The following is a 14,680-nucleotide window of genomic DNA, read 5'->3' on the forward strand; positions in this document are numbered from 1 at the left end:
GTGGTACGTGTTTTCATGTTTTTGTCCACGTTTTGGGGTGTTAATTAGAAGTGTAGACAGAGTGCATGGGTGGGGGGAATGGTTGTGTCTGTGATGTGTTGAGCTGTGTCCAAACACAAGACCTAAGAGGTAAAGTATCTCTGATCAAGGTGAGTAGCACCGGAGTGCGAGATTTGCGGAAGGCTTCTTTCTGTCATGGGTTTGATTGCGTGACTCAGTTGTCTCCCTCAGAATAACCCCACCGCCCCACCCACCCACACTCACTCTGTGAGAATCTCCTCCTGCAGGTCATGGGTGAAGTGGAAGAGAGCAGCAATATTCCAGAAGGACAGGTGGAACTCCACACTCCCTGGGCACAAACAGCAAGCGTCAGGTTGCAAGAAAGGAGGCCAGGCCATTCAACCCATCGAGGCTCCCCTCCCACTACTCCCTCCCTTCCCTGTCGCCCTGAACTATATTCTTTCCCTGCATTAGTTCACCTCTAGTCCTTTTTTCGAAAAATAGACTAGGGGTAAACTCACTAATTCATCTACGCCAGCACCCAAAGAAACCGACTCCTTACAGACAGTGGAGGCTGAGCTCGAACCTCGATCCCTGGACCACGCAGTAGTGCTACGAGCTGTGCTATTGGTCCACACCACCTTTCACCTTCCTCCGACAAGGGCAGCACTCTCTGCCCATCAGCTAATGGGGCTGAGCCATTTATCTGGGCCAGAGTTTACAAGAATAAGGGCAGGGCGGGAAATCTCATTAAAATCTATTGAATACTGAAAAGCCTAGATAGAATGGGTATTGAGAAAGTGTTTCCTATGGTGAGGGAGTCTAGGACTAGAGGGCACAGCCCTAGAATAGAGGGACATCCATTTAGGACAGAAATGAGAAAGAATTTCAGGTGGCATCTTCCCACTCTATCTGTTCCCCCCCCCCACTGCATCTCACCAACAGCACCCTGAGGAACGCTGTGTTCCACAAAAGGGTTGATACCTACAGCCGGGAGACAGGGAACGCTGTGTGTTCCACAAAAAGGTTGATACCTACAGCCAGAGACAGGGAACACTGTGTGTTCCATGAAAGGGTTGATACCTACAGCTGAGAAACAGGGAACGCTGTGTGTTCCACGAAAGGGTTGATAGCTACAGCTGGGAGACAGGGAACGCTGTGTGTTCCACGAAAGGGTTGATACCTACAGCTGGGAGACAGGGAACGCTGTGTGTTCCTCGAAAGGGTTGATACCTACAGCTGGGAGACGGGGAACACTGTTCCATGAAAGGGTTGATACCTACAGCTGGGAGACAGGGAACGCTGTGTTCCACAAAAAGGTTGATACCTACAGCCGGGAGACAGGAAACACTGTGTGTTCCACGAAAGGGTTGATACCTACAGCCGGGAGACAGGGAACTCTGTGTATTCCACGAAAGGGTTGATACCTACAGCTGGGAGACAGGAAACGCTGTGTTCCACAAAAAGGTTGATACCTACAGCCGGGAGACAGGGAACGCTGTGTGTTCCACGAAAGGGTTGATACCTACAGCTGGGAGACAGGGAACACTGTTCCATGAAAGGGTTGATACCTACAGCTGGGAGACAGGGAACGCTGTGTTCCACAAAAAGGTTGATACCTACAGCCGGGAGACAGGGAACGCTGTGTGTTCCACGAAAGGGTTGATACCTACAGCTGGGAGACAGGGAACACTGTTCCACAAAAGAGTTGATACCTACAGCTGGGAGACAGGGAATGCTGTGTATTCCACGAAAGGGTTGATACCTACAGCTGGGAGACAGGGAACGCTGTGTTCCACAAGAAGGTTTACACCTACAGTTGGGAGACGGGGAACACTGTTCCATGAAAGGGTTGATACCTACAGCTGGGAGACAGGGAACGCTGTGTTCCACAAAAAGGTTGATACCTACAGCCGGGAGACAGGAAACACTGTGTGTTCCACGAAAGGGTTGATACCTACAGCCGGGAGACAGGGAACTCTGTGTATTCCACGAAAGGGTTGATACCTACAGCTGGGAGACAGGAAACGCTGTGTTCCACAAAAAGGTTGATACCTACAGCCGGGAGACAGGGAACGCTGTGTGTTCCACGAAAGGGTTGATACCTACAGCTGGGAGACAGGGAACACTGTTCCATGAAAGGGTTGATACCTACAGCTGGGAGACAGGGAACGCTGTGTTCCACAAAAAGGTTGATACCTACAGCCGGGAGACAGGGAACGCTGTGTGTTCCACGAAAGGGTTGATACCTACAGCTGGGAGACAGGGAACACTGTGTATTCCACGAAAGGGTTGATACCTACAGCTGGGAGACAGGGAACGCTGTGTTCCACAAGAAGGTTTACACCTACAGTTGGGAGACACGGAACACTGTTCCACGAAAGGGTTGATACCTACAGCTGGGAGACAGGGAACACTGTGTATTCCACGAAAGGGTTGATACCTACCGGGAGACAGGGAACACTGTTCCACGAAAGGGTTGATACCTACAGCCGGGAGACAGGGAACACTGTTCCACAAAAGGGTTGATACCTACAGCCGGGAGACAGGGAACACTGTGTGTTCCACGAAAGGGTTGATACCTGGGAAGGTACCGTCGGGTAACAGACCTTCAGCCCATGCTATCACACTCATCTGTACCAGGTGAGGTCTGATGGGAGCTGGGACAAAATGAGATCGCCCCCTTACCAGCCACTTTCTGAATGGCATTCCTGTACACAATGCGTGCCAGTTCTCCCCCGATGATCTCCTCAGGAGCCGTCGTCTCATCCTGCAAAGTTGGAGTTACACCAGGTCACACCGCAGTATCAGAGCCAGAGCCCGAACACCCCCTCCCTCCGTCACTCTGCCCCACCCACACCACCGCATCGGAGCTACAAACACCCCCACCCACAATACCCCAACCCCTCGTCACCCCATACCACCAGTCCCCACACTGACGGCCCTCTCCCTCTCTGTACCAGCCCCATCCACTGTCACCCTCCTTCCTCTGATATCCGTCCATTACCAGCTCCAGCTTTGCCGTCTCCAGGACCTCCTTCTCCTTCCGGATTTTCTCGGCATGCATCAGTTCCATCCGGAAATACTGTCAGAGACAAGAGGCACGATGACATCCTGCAGTGACCCCTGTGAGAGCATTCGCAAACCCACGACCTCTGCACAGGCAGTGGGTACAGGGACAGCATTTCCTTGTTACACACATTCCTGCCTCAGGAATACGACCATGGCATTCCTCATCGCTGACCCCTGCACCCTCACCATGAGAACTGCAGTGAGTCCCAGCAGCTCAGCACCAGCTTCTCAGGGCAATCAGAGAAGGTCTCACCCACAGATCACAAATTTGTATGACATGCCCCACAGCTCGTGAGACTAGGGTTCGATTCGCACATTGGGTGTGATCCACACAGAGCCTGCAAATCTCTGTGACGTTTATTTATTCAGAGTTACAGTGGCGAGCAGGTCTCCCCAGCCCACCAAGCCGCACTGCCAGCAACCCCTGAGTAAAACCTGGACAATGACCAATTAACCTGCCAACCAGTCTGCCTCTGGAATGTGGGGGGACCACAGAGCATCCGGTGGAGACCCACGCAGCCACGGGGAAAAGGCACAAACTCCTTACAGACAGTGCGTGAAATGAACTCCAAACTGTAACAGCACAGCACTAAGCACTGTGCTGCCGTGGCACCACTCATGATCGCATGGGATTCCAGTTTCCTCACACAATCGGGCTAGTAGGTTAATTGGCTGTGCGGGTGAGGATCAGAGAGAATAAACTGGAGGGAAGCCAGATGCTCTGAGATCCAGCACAGAATCGATGGGCTAAATAGCCTCTACCCATGTCAATGGAAAACGAGAAACACTGTGCCAACTTGGTTGTTTAAGAGTGGGGTGAGGGGTAGCACTCACTGAACTCCCAAGAAACAGATGCCTGTGGCCGGTGATGTCGGCAGAGCCAAGCTCAAACTTCTCCGTGGCCGGCACCATGAGGAGCTTCTGTTTTCACCACCGCGGGTAGGAGTTCCACAGAGAAGGAGAACCCACCAATCCACATACGAGACCAGCCAGACAGCACCCACAGGCAGACACAGGGACACCTGCTCCATCTCCGTGGGACGGAGAGAACCCACCCACACACAGGACACGAGCCAGACAGCACCCACCTCCTGATACAATTTCTGAGATTCTGGGTGAAACCGGAGAGCGCGCAAAAACAAACGCCTTGCATTCTCTGAGGACAACCGATCCTCCATTTCCCACTTGGCTGCCATGATCCACAGTGCTAGAAGACAATGAGAGAATGTGCAGACATGAACAAAATACCCAGAGCATTGAAACAGCTTTCACATGGCCCAGGGTGCAAACTTCCCCACAGGCAGGAATCTCACCTGGCTTGTCAGAATGAATGGCCAACATCGCAGAAAACACCTTGCTTAATTTCACCTTGGCATTCTGGAAACCGACCGAAAAGAACAGAGCAAAAGTCAGTGGCACACAGTGACCCAGGGCGCTGGGGGGGAGGGGTCACTGAGGGACGGTCTGAGGGTGCTGGATTAACATTAGTGGGGACACAGTGACCCAGGGCGCTGGGGGAGAGGGGTCACTGAGGGACGGTGTGAGGGTGCTGGATTAACATCAGTGGGGACACAGTGACTGAGGGCGCTGGGGGGGAGGGGTCACTGAGGGATGGTCTGAGGGTGCTGGATTAACATCAGTGGGGACACAGTCAGTGACAGGGCGCTGGAGGAGAAGGGTCACTGAGGGACGGTCTGAGGGTGCTGGATTAACATCAGTGGGGACACAGTGACCCAGGGCGCTGGGGGAGAGGGGTCACTGAGGGACGGTCTGAGGGTGCTGGATTAACATCAGCGGGGACACAGTGACCTGAGGGTGCTGGAATAACATCAGTGGGGACACAGTGACCCAGGGCGCTGGGGGAGAGGGGTCACTGAGGGACGGTCTGAGGGTGCTGGATTAACATCAGTGGGGACACAGTCAGTCACAGGGCGCTGGGGGAGAGGGGTCACTGAGGGACAGTCTGAGGGTGCTGGATTAACATCAGTGGGGACACAGTCAGTGACAGGGCGCTGGGGGAGAGGGGTCACTGAGGGACGGTCTGAGGGTGCTGGATTAACATCAGTGGGGACACAGTGACCCAGGGCGCTGGGGAAGAGGGGTTACTGAGGGACGGTGTGAGGGTGCTGGATTAACATCAGTGGGGACACAGTCAGTGACCCAGGGCGCTGGGGGAGAGGGGTCACTGAGGGACGGTCTGAGGGTGCTGGATTAACATCAGGGGGGACACAGTGACCCAGAGCGCTGGGGGAGAGGGGTCACTGAGAGACGGTCTGAGGGTGCTGGATTAACATCAGTGGGGACACAGTGACCCAGGGCGCTGGGAGAGAGGGGTCACTGAGGGACGGTCTGAGGGTGCTGGATTAACATCAGTGGGGACACAGTCAGTGACAGGGCGCTGGGGGAGAGGGGTTACTGAGGGACGGTCTGAGGGTGCTGGATTAACATCAGTGGGGACACAGTGACCCACGGCGCTGGGGAAGAGGGGTCACTGAGGGACGGTCTGAGGGTGCTGGATTAACATCAGTGGGGACACAGTGACCCAGGGCGCTGGGGGAGAGGGGTTACTGAGGGACGGTGTGAGGGTGCTGGATTAACATCAGTGGGGACACAGTCAGTGATCCAGGGCGCTGGGGGAGAGGGGTCACTGAGGGACGGTCTGAGGGTGCTGGATTAACATCAGTGGGGACACAGTGACCCAGGGCGCTGGGGGAGAGGTGTTACTGAGGGACGGTGTGAGGGTGCTGGATTAACATCAGTGGGGACACAGTCAGTGACAGGGCGCTGGGGGAGAGGGGTCACTGAGGGACAGTCTGAGGGTGCTGGATTAACATCAGTGGGGACACAGTCAGTGACAGGGCGCTGGGGGAGAGGGGTCACTGAGGGACGGTCTGAGGGTGCTGGATTAACATCAGTGGGGACACAGTGACCCAGGGCGCTGGGGAAGAGGGGTTACTGAGGGACGGTGTGAGGGTGCTGGATTAACATCAGTGGGGACACAGTCAGTGATAGGGCGCTGGAGAAGAGGGGTCACTGAGGGACGGTCTGAGGGTGCTGGATTAACATTAGTGGGGACACAGTGACCCAGGGCGCTGGGGGGGAGGGGTCACTGAGGGATGGTCTGAGGGTGCTGGATTAACATCAGTGGGGACACAGTCAGTGACAGGGCGCTGGAGGAGAAGGGTCACTGAGGGACGGTCTGAGGGTGCTGGATTAACATCAGTGGGGACACAGTGACCCAGGGCGCTGGGGGAGAGGGGTCACTGAGGGACGGTCTGAGGGTGCTGGATTAACATCAGCGGGGACACAGTGACCTGAGGGTGCTGGATTAACATCAGTGGGGACACAGTGACCCAGGGCGCTGGGGGAGAGGGGTCACTGAGGGACGGTCTGAGGGTGCTGGATTAACATCAGTGGGGACACAGTGACCCAGGGCGCTTGGGGAGAGGTGTTACTGAGGGACGGTCTGAGGGTGCTGGATTAAAATCAGTGGGGACACAGTCAGTCACAGGGCGCTGGGGGAGAGGGGTCACTGAGGGACAGTCTGAGGGTGCTGGATTAACATCAGTGGGGACACAGTCAGTGACAGGGCGCTGGGGGAGAGGGGTCACTGAGGGACGGTCTGAGGGTGCTGGATTAACATCAGTGGGGACACAGTGACCCAGGGCGCTGGGGAAGAGGGGTTACTGAGGGACGGTGTGAGGGTGCTGGATTAACATCAGTGGGGACACAGTCAGTGACCCAGGGCGCTGGGGGAGAGGGGTCACTGAGGGACGGTCTGAGGGTGCTGGATTAACATCAGGGGGGACACAGTGACCCAGAGCGCTGGGGGAGAGGGGTCACTGAGAGACGGTCTGAGGGTGCTGGATTAACATCAGTGGGGACACAGTCAGTGACAGGGCGTTGGGGGAGAGGGCTCACTGAGGGACTGTGTGAGGGTGCTGGATTAACATCAGTGGGGACACAGTCAGTGACCCAGGGCGCTGGGGGAGAGGGGTCACTGAGGGACGGTCTGAGGGAGCTGGATTAACATCAGTGGGGACACAGTGACCCAGGGTGCTGGGGGAGAGGGGTTACTGAGGGACGGTGTGAGGGTGCTGGATTAACATCAGTGGGGACACAGTCAGTGACAGGGCGCTGGGGGAGAGGGGTCACTGAGGGACGGTGTGAGGGTGCTGGATTAACATCAGTGGGGACACAGTCAGTGACAGGGCGCTGGGGGAGAGGGGTCACTGAGGGACAGTCTGAGGGAGCTGGATTAACATCAGTGGGGACACAGTCAGTGACAGGGCGCTGGGGGAGAGGGGTTACTGAGGGACGGTCTGAGGGTGCTGGATTAACATCAGTGGGGACACAGTCAGTGATCCAGGGCGCTGGGGGAGAGGGGTCACTGAGGGACGGTCTGAGGGTGCTGGATTAACATCAGTGGGGACACAGTGACCCAGGGCGCTGGGGGAGAGGTGTTACTGAGGGACGGTCTGAGGGTGCTGGATTAACATCAGTGGGGACACAGTCAGTGACAGGGCACTGGGGGAGAGGGGTCACTGAGGGACAGTCTGAGGGTGCTGGATTAACATCAGTGGGGACACAGTCAGTGACAGGGCGCTGGGGGAGAGGGGTCACTGAGGGACGGTCTGAGGGTGCTGGATTAACATCAGTGGGGACACAGTGACCCAGGGCGCTGGGGAAGAGGGGTTACTGAGGGACGGTGTGAGGGTGCTGGATTAACATCAGTGGGGACACAGTCAGTGACCCAGGGCGCTGGGGGAGAGGGGTCACTGAGGGACGGTCTGAGGGTGCTGGATTAACATCAGGGGGGACACAGTGACCCAGAGCGCTGGGGGAGAGGGGTCACTGAGGGACGGTCTGAGGGTGCTGGATTAACATCAGTGGGGACACAGTCAGTGACAGGGCGTTGGGGGAGAGGGGTCACTGAGGGACTGTGTGAGGGTGCTGGATTAACATCAGTGGGGACACAGTCAGTGACCCAGGGCGCTGGGGGAGAGGGGTCACTGAGGGACGGTCTGAGGGTGCTGGATTAACATCAGTGGGGACACAGTGACCCAGGGTGCTGGGGGAGAGGGGTTACTGAGGGACGGTGTGAGGGTGCTGGATTAACATCAGTGGGGACACAGTCAGTGACAGGGCGCTGGGGGAGAGGGGTTACTGAGGGACGGTCTGAGGGTGCTGGATAAACATCAGTGGGGACACAGTCAGTGACAGGGCGTTGGGGGAGAGGGGTCACTGAGGGACGGTGTGAGGGTGCTGGATTAACATCAGTGGGGACACAGTCAGTGACCCAGGGCGCTGGGGGAGAGGGGTCACTGAGGGACGGTGTGAGGGTGCTGGATTAACATCAGTGGGGACACAGTGACCCAGGGCGCTGGGGGAGAGGGGTCACTGAGGGACAGTGTGAGGGTGCTGGATTAACATCAGTGGGGACACAGTCAGTGACCCAGGGCGCTGGGGGAGAGGGGTCACTGAGGGACGGTCTGAGGGTGCTGGATTAACATCAGTGGGGACACAGTGACCCAGGGCGCTGGGGGAGAGGGGTTACTGAGGGACGGTGTGAGGGTGCTGGATTAACATCCATGGGGACACAGTCAGTGACCCAGGGCGCTGGGGAAGAGGGGTCACTGAGGGATGGTGTGAGGGTGCTGGATTAACATCAGGGGGGACACAGTGACCCAGAGCGCTGGGGGAGAGGGGTCACTGAGGGACGGTCTGAGGGTGCTGGATTAACATCAGTGGGGACACAGTCAGTGACAGGGCGTTGGGGGAGAGGGGTCACTGAGGGACGGTGTGAGGGTGCTGGATTAACATCAGTGGGGACACAGTCAGTGACCCAGGGCGCTGGGGGAGAGGGGTCACTGAGGGACGGTCTGAGGGTGCTGGATTAACATCAGTGGGGACACAGTGACCCAGGGCGCTGGGTGAGAGGGGTCACTGAGGGACGGTGTGAGGGTGCTGGATTAACATCAGTGGGGACACAGTCAGTGACTCAGGGCGCTGGGGGAGAGGGGTCACTGAGGGACGGTGTGAGGGTGCTGGATTAACATCAGTGGGGACACAGTCAGTGACAGGGCGTTGGGGGAGAGGGGTCACTGAGGGACGGTGTGAGGGTGCTGGATTAACATCAGTGGGGACACAGTCAGTGACCCAGGGCGCTGGGGGAGAGGGGTCACTGAGGGACGGTGTGAGGGTGCTGGATTAACATCAGTGGGGACACAGTGACCCAGGGCGCTGGGGGAGAGGGGTCACTGAGGGACAGTGTGAGGGTGCTGGATTAACATCAGTGGGGACACAGTCAGTGACCCAGGGCGCTGGGGGAGAGGGGTCACTGAGGGATGGTCTGAGGGTGCTGGATTAACATCGGGGGGGGACACAGTCAGTGACAGGGCGCTGGGGGAGAGGGGTCACTGAGGGACGGTGTGAGGGTGCTGGATTAACATCAGTGGGGACACAGTCAGTGACCCAGGGCGCTGGGGGAGAGGGGTCACTGAGGGACGGTGTGAGGGTGCTGGATTAACATCAGTGGGGACACAGTGACCCAGGGCGCTGGGGGAGAGGGGTCACTGAGGGACGGTGTGAGGGTGCTGGATTAACATCAGTGGGGACACAGTCAGTGACCCAGGGCGCTGGGGGAGAGGGGTCACTGAGGGACGGTGTGAGGGTGCTGGATTAACATCAGTGGGGACACAGACAGTGACAGGGCGCTGGGGGAGAGGGGTCACTGAGGGACGGTCTGAGGGTGCTGGATTAACATCAGTGGGGACACAGTGAACCAGGGCGCTGGGGAAGAGGGGTCACTGAGGGACGGTGTGAGGGTGCTGGATTAACATCAGTGGGGGCACAGTCAGTGACCCAGGGTGCTGGGGGAGAGGGGTCACTGAGGGATGGTTTGAGGGTGCTGGATTAACATCAGGGGGGGACACAGTCAGTGACAGGGTGCTGGGGGAGAGGGGTCACTGAGGGACGGTGTGAGGGTGCTGGATTAACATCAGTGGGGACACAGTCAGTGACCCAGGGCGCTGGGGGAGAGGGGTCACTGAGGGACGGTGTGAGGGTGCTGGATTAACATCAGCGGGGACACAGTGACCCAGGGCGCTGGGGGAGAGGGGTCACTGAGGGACGGTGTGAGGGTGCTGGATTAACATCAGTGGGGACACAGTCAGTGACAGGGCGCTGGGGGAGAGGGGTCACTGAGGGACGGTGTGAGGGTGCTGGATTAACATCAGTGGGGACACAGTCAGTGACAGGGCGCTGGGGGAGAGGGGTCACTGAGGGACAGTCTTGAGGGAGCTGGACTAACTTCAGTGAGGACACAATCAACAATACAGGGAAGTCAGAGTGAAATTGTGACAATGTGAGGCAGCTGAGTAGACAAAGAGAACAAACTGTGCTCACCCATTTCTTGCAGAAGGCGACGTGAGAAAGCCATAATTGGACATCCCCCTGTAATACAAGAAGCCATTTTGTTCAATCAACGTGTAACAGGCATACATGACTCCAGCGTCACTTGCCCACCTCCTCGTCCTACCTTCCACTTGGTCAAAGCTCGCTGGAACAATCCATGCACCCTATTCACGATGGCATATTCAATCTCCTCCTTCTTAAAGTGGTAGCCAGTTCGCTGAGGGGGGGCGGGGGGTGGAGATCAGGAGGGAACGTGTTAAATAACTGTCAAAACTTACACAAAATTTGCAGATTTACAATAACATTTTCCTCCAACTCACCGTTCGCCGTCTCTTCAGCAATTCAAGAAAGTGTATTTCATACTGGAAATGAAAAGAGTTGGATCACTAGAAGAATCAATACAGATACATTCACACCTCCCACCCGCACCACTCCAGGACCACCGACACCTTCACATCACCCACCCACTCCAGTACCACCGACACCGTCACATCAACCTCCGATCCACTGCAGTACCACCGACACCTTCAGACCAACCTCCGACCCACTCCAGTACCGTCTTCACACCAACCTCCGACCCACTCCAGTACCGTCTTCACACCAACCTCCGACCCACTCCAGTACCACTGACACCTTCACACCAACCTCTGACCCACTCCAGTACCGTCTTCACACCAACCTCCGACCCACTCCAGTACCGTCTTCACACCAACCTCCGACCCACTCCAGTACGACCGACACCTTCACACCAACCTCCGACCCACTCCAGTACCACCGACACCTTCACACCAACCTCCGACCCACTCCAGTACCGTCTTCACCCCAACCTCCGATCCACTCCAATACCATCGACACCTTCACACCAACCTCCGACCCACTCCAGTACCACCCACACCTTCACACCAACCTCCGACCCACTCCAGTACCACCGACACCTTCACACCAACCTCCGACCCACTCCAGTACCACCCACACCTTCACACGAACCTCCGACCCTCTCCAGTACCACCCACACCTTCACACCAACCTCCGACCCACTCCAGTACCGTCTTCACACCAACCTCCGACCCACTCCAGTACCACTGACACCTTCACACCAACCTCCGACCCACTCCAGTACTGTCTTCACACCAACCTCCGACCCACTCCAGTACCACCGACACCTTCACACCAACCTCCGACCCACTCCAGTACCATCTTCACACCAACCTCTGACCCACTCCAGTACCACCCACACCTTCACACCAACCTCCGACCCACTCCAGTACCGTCTTCACACCAACATCCGACCCACTCCAGTACCACCCACACCTTCACACCAACCTCCGACCCACTTCAGTACCACCGACACCTTCACACCAACCTCCGACCCACTCCAGTACCGTCTTCACACCACCCTCCGACCCACTCCAGTACCGTCTTCACACCAACCTCCGACCCACTCCAGTACCACCCACACCTTCACACCAACCTCCAACCCACTCCAGTACCACCGACACCTTCACACCAACCTCCGACCCACTCCAGTACCGTCTTCACCCCAACCTCCGACCCACTCCAGTACCACCAACACCTTCACACCAACCTCCGACCCACTCCAGTACCACCGACACCTTCACACCAACCTCCGACCCACTCCAGTACCGTCTTCACACCAACCTCCGACCCACTCCAGTACCGTCTTCACACCAACCTCCGACCCACTCCAGTACCGTCTTCACACCAACATCTGACCCACTCCAGTACCACCCACACCTTCACACCAACCTCCGACCCACTCCAGTACCGTCTTCACACCAACCTCCGACCCACTCCAGTACCACCGACACCTTCACACCAACCTCCGACCCTCTCCAGTACCACCGACATCTTCACACCAACCTCCGACCCACTCCAGTACCGTCTTCACACCAACCTCCGACCCACTCCAGTACCACCGACACCTTCACCCCAACCTCCGACCCACTCCAGTACCACCGACACCTTCACACCAACCTCCGACCCACTCCAGTACCACCGACACCTTCACACCAACCTCCGACCCACTCCAGTACCACCGACACCTTCACACCAACCTCCGACCCACTCCAGTACCGTCTTCACACCAACCTCCGACCCACTCCAGTACCACCGACACCTTCACACCAACCTCCGACCCACTCCAGTACCGTCTTCACACCAACCTCCGACCCACTCCAGTACCACCGACACCTTCACACCAACCTCCGACCCACTCCAGTACCACCGACACCTTCACACCAACCTCCGACCCACTCCAGTACCACCGACACCTTCACACCAACCTCCGACCCACTCCAGTACCACCGACACCTTCACACCAACCTCCGACCCACTCCAGTACCGTCTTCACACCAACCTCCGACCCACTCCAGTACCACCGACACCTTCACACCAACCTCCGACCCACTCCAGTACCACCGACACCTTCACACCAACCTCCGACCCACTCCAGTACCGTCTTCACACCAACCTCCGACCCACTCCAGTACCGTCTTCACACCAACCTCCGACCCACTCCAGTACCACCGACACCTTCACACCAACCTCCGACCCACTCCAGTACCACCGACACCTTCACACCAACCTCCGACCCACTCCAGTACCGTCTTCACACCAACCTCCGACCCACTCCAGTACCACCGACACCTTCACACCAACCTCCGACCCACTCCAGTACCGTCTTCACCCCAACCTCCGATCCACTCCAGTACCATCGACACCTTCACACCAACCTCCGACCCACTCCAGTACCACCCACACCTTCACACCAACCTCCGACCCACTCCAGTACCACCGACACCTTCACACCAACCTCCGACCCACTCCAGTACCACCCACACCTTCACACCAACCTCCGACCCACTCCAGTACCACCGACACCTTCACACCAACCTCCGACCCACTCCAGTACCACCGACACCTTCACACCAACCTCCGACCCACTCCAGTACCGTCTTCACACCAACCTCCGACCCACTCCAGTACCACCGACACCTTCACACCAACCTCCGACCCACTCCAGTACCACCGACACCTTCACACCAACCTCCGACCCACTCCAGTACCACCGACACCTTCACACCAACCTCCGACCCACTCCAGTACCGTCTTCACACCAACCTCCGACCCACTCCAGTACCGTCTTCACACCAACCTCCGACCCACTCCAGTACCGTCTTCACACCAACCTCCGACCCACTCCAGTACCACCCACACCTTCACACCAACCTCCGACCCACTCCAGTACCGTCTTCACACCAACCTCCGACCCACTCCAGTACCACCGACACCTTCACACCAACCTCCGACCCTCTCCAGTACCACCGACATCTTCACACCAACCTCCGACCCACTCCAGTACCGTCTTCACACCAACCTCCGACCCACTCCAGTACCACCGACACCTTCACCCCAACCTCCGACCCACTCCAGTACCACCGACACCTTCACACCAACCTCCGACCCACTCCAGTACCACGACACCTTCACACCAACCTCCGACCCACTCCAGTACCGTCTTCACACCAACCTCCGACCCACTCCAGTACCACCGACACCTTCACACCAACCTCCGACCCACTCCAGTACCACCGACACCTTCACACCAACCTCCGACCCACTCCAGTACCGTCTTCACACCAACCTCCGACCCACTCCAGTACCACCGACACCTTCACACCGACCTCCGACCCACTCCAGTACCACCGACACCTTCACACCAACCTCCGACCCACTCCAGTACCACCGACACCTTCACACCAACCTCCGACCCACTCCAGTACCGTCTTCACACCAACCTCCGACCCACTCCAGTACCACCGACACCTTCACACCAACCTCCGACCCACTCCAGTACCGTCTTCACACCAACCTCCGACCCACTCCAGTACCGTCTTCACACCAACCTCCGACCCACTCCAGTACCACCGACACCTTCACACCAACCTCCGACCCACTCCAGTACCACCGACACCTTCACACCAACCTCCGACCCACTCCAGTACCGTCTTCACACCAACCTCCGACCCACTCCAGTACCACCGACACCTTCACACCAACCTCCGACCCACTCCAGTACCGTCTTCACACCAACCTCCGACCCACTCCAGTACCGTCTTCACACCAACCTCCGACCCACTCCAGTACCACCGACACCTTCACACCAACCTCC

The 14,680-nt window shown here is 57.4% G+C and overlaps 1 protein-coding gene across 1 annotated transcript in view; it reads right to left on the reverse strand.

Annotated features, from left to right (window-relative positions):
- Positions 1–14,680, reverse strand: part of utp6 (UTP6 small subunit processome component) — a 60,091-nt gene that overhangs the window by 31,715 nt on the left and 13,696 nt on the right. Inside the window, exons 3-10 of the mRNA XM_063030712.1 lie at positions 10,809–10,850; positions 10,613–10,705; positions 10,480–10,527; positions 4,386–4,449; positions 4,161–4,279; positions 3,008–3,085; positions 2,689–2,770; positions 265–349 (exon numbers count right to left, since the gene is read on the reverse strand). Coding sequence (XP_062886782.1) covers positions 265–349; positions 2,689–2,770; positions 3,008–3,085; positions 4,161–4,279; positions 4,386–4,449; positions 10,480–10,527; positions 10,613–10,705; positions 10,809–10,850 — 611 coding nt within the window. The remainder of the gene's footprint in view (positions 1–264; positions 350–2,688; positions 2,771–3,007; positions 3,086–4,160; positions 4,280–4,385; positions 4,450–10,479; positions 10,528–10,612; positions 10,706–10,808; positions 10,851–14,680) is intronic.

The sequence above is a fragment of the Mobula hypostoma genome, chromosome 22 (assembly GCF_963921235.1).
Source record: "Mobula hypostoma chromosome 22, sMobHyp1.1, whole genome shotgun sequence".
NCBI classification, from domain to species: Eukaryota; Metazoa; Chordata; class Chondrichthyes; order Myliobatiformes; family Myliobatidae; genus Mobula; species Mobula hypostoma.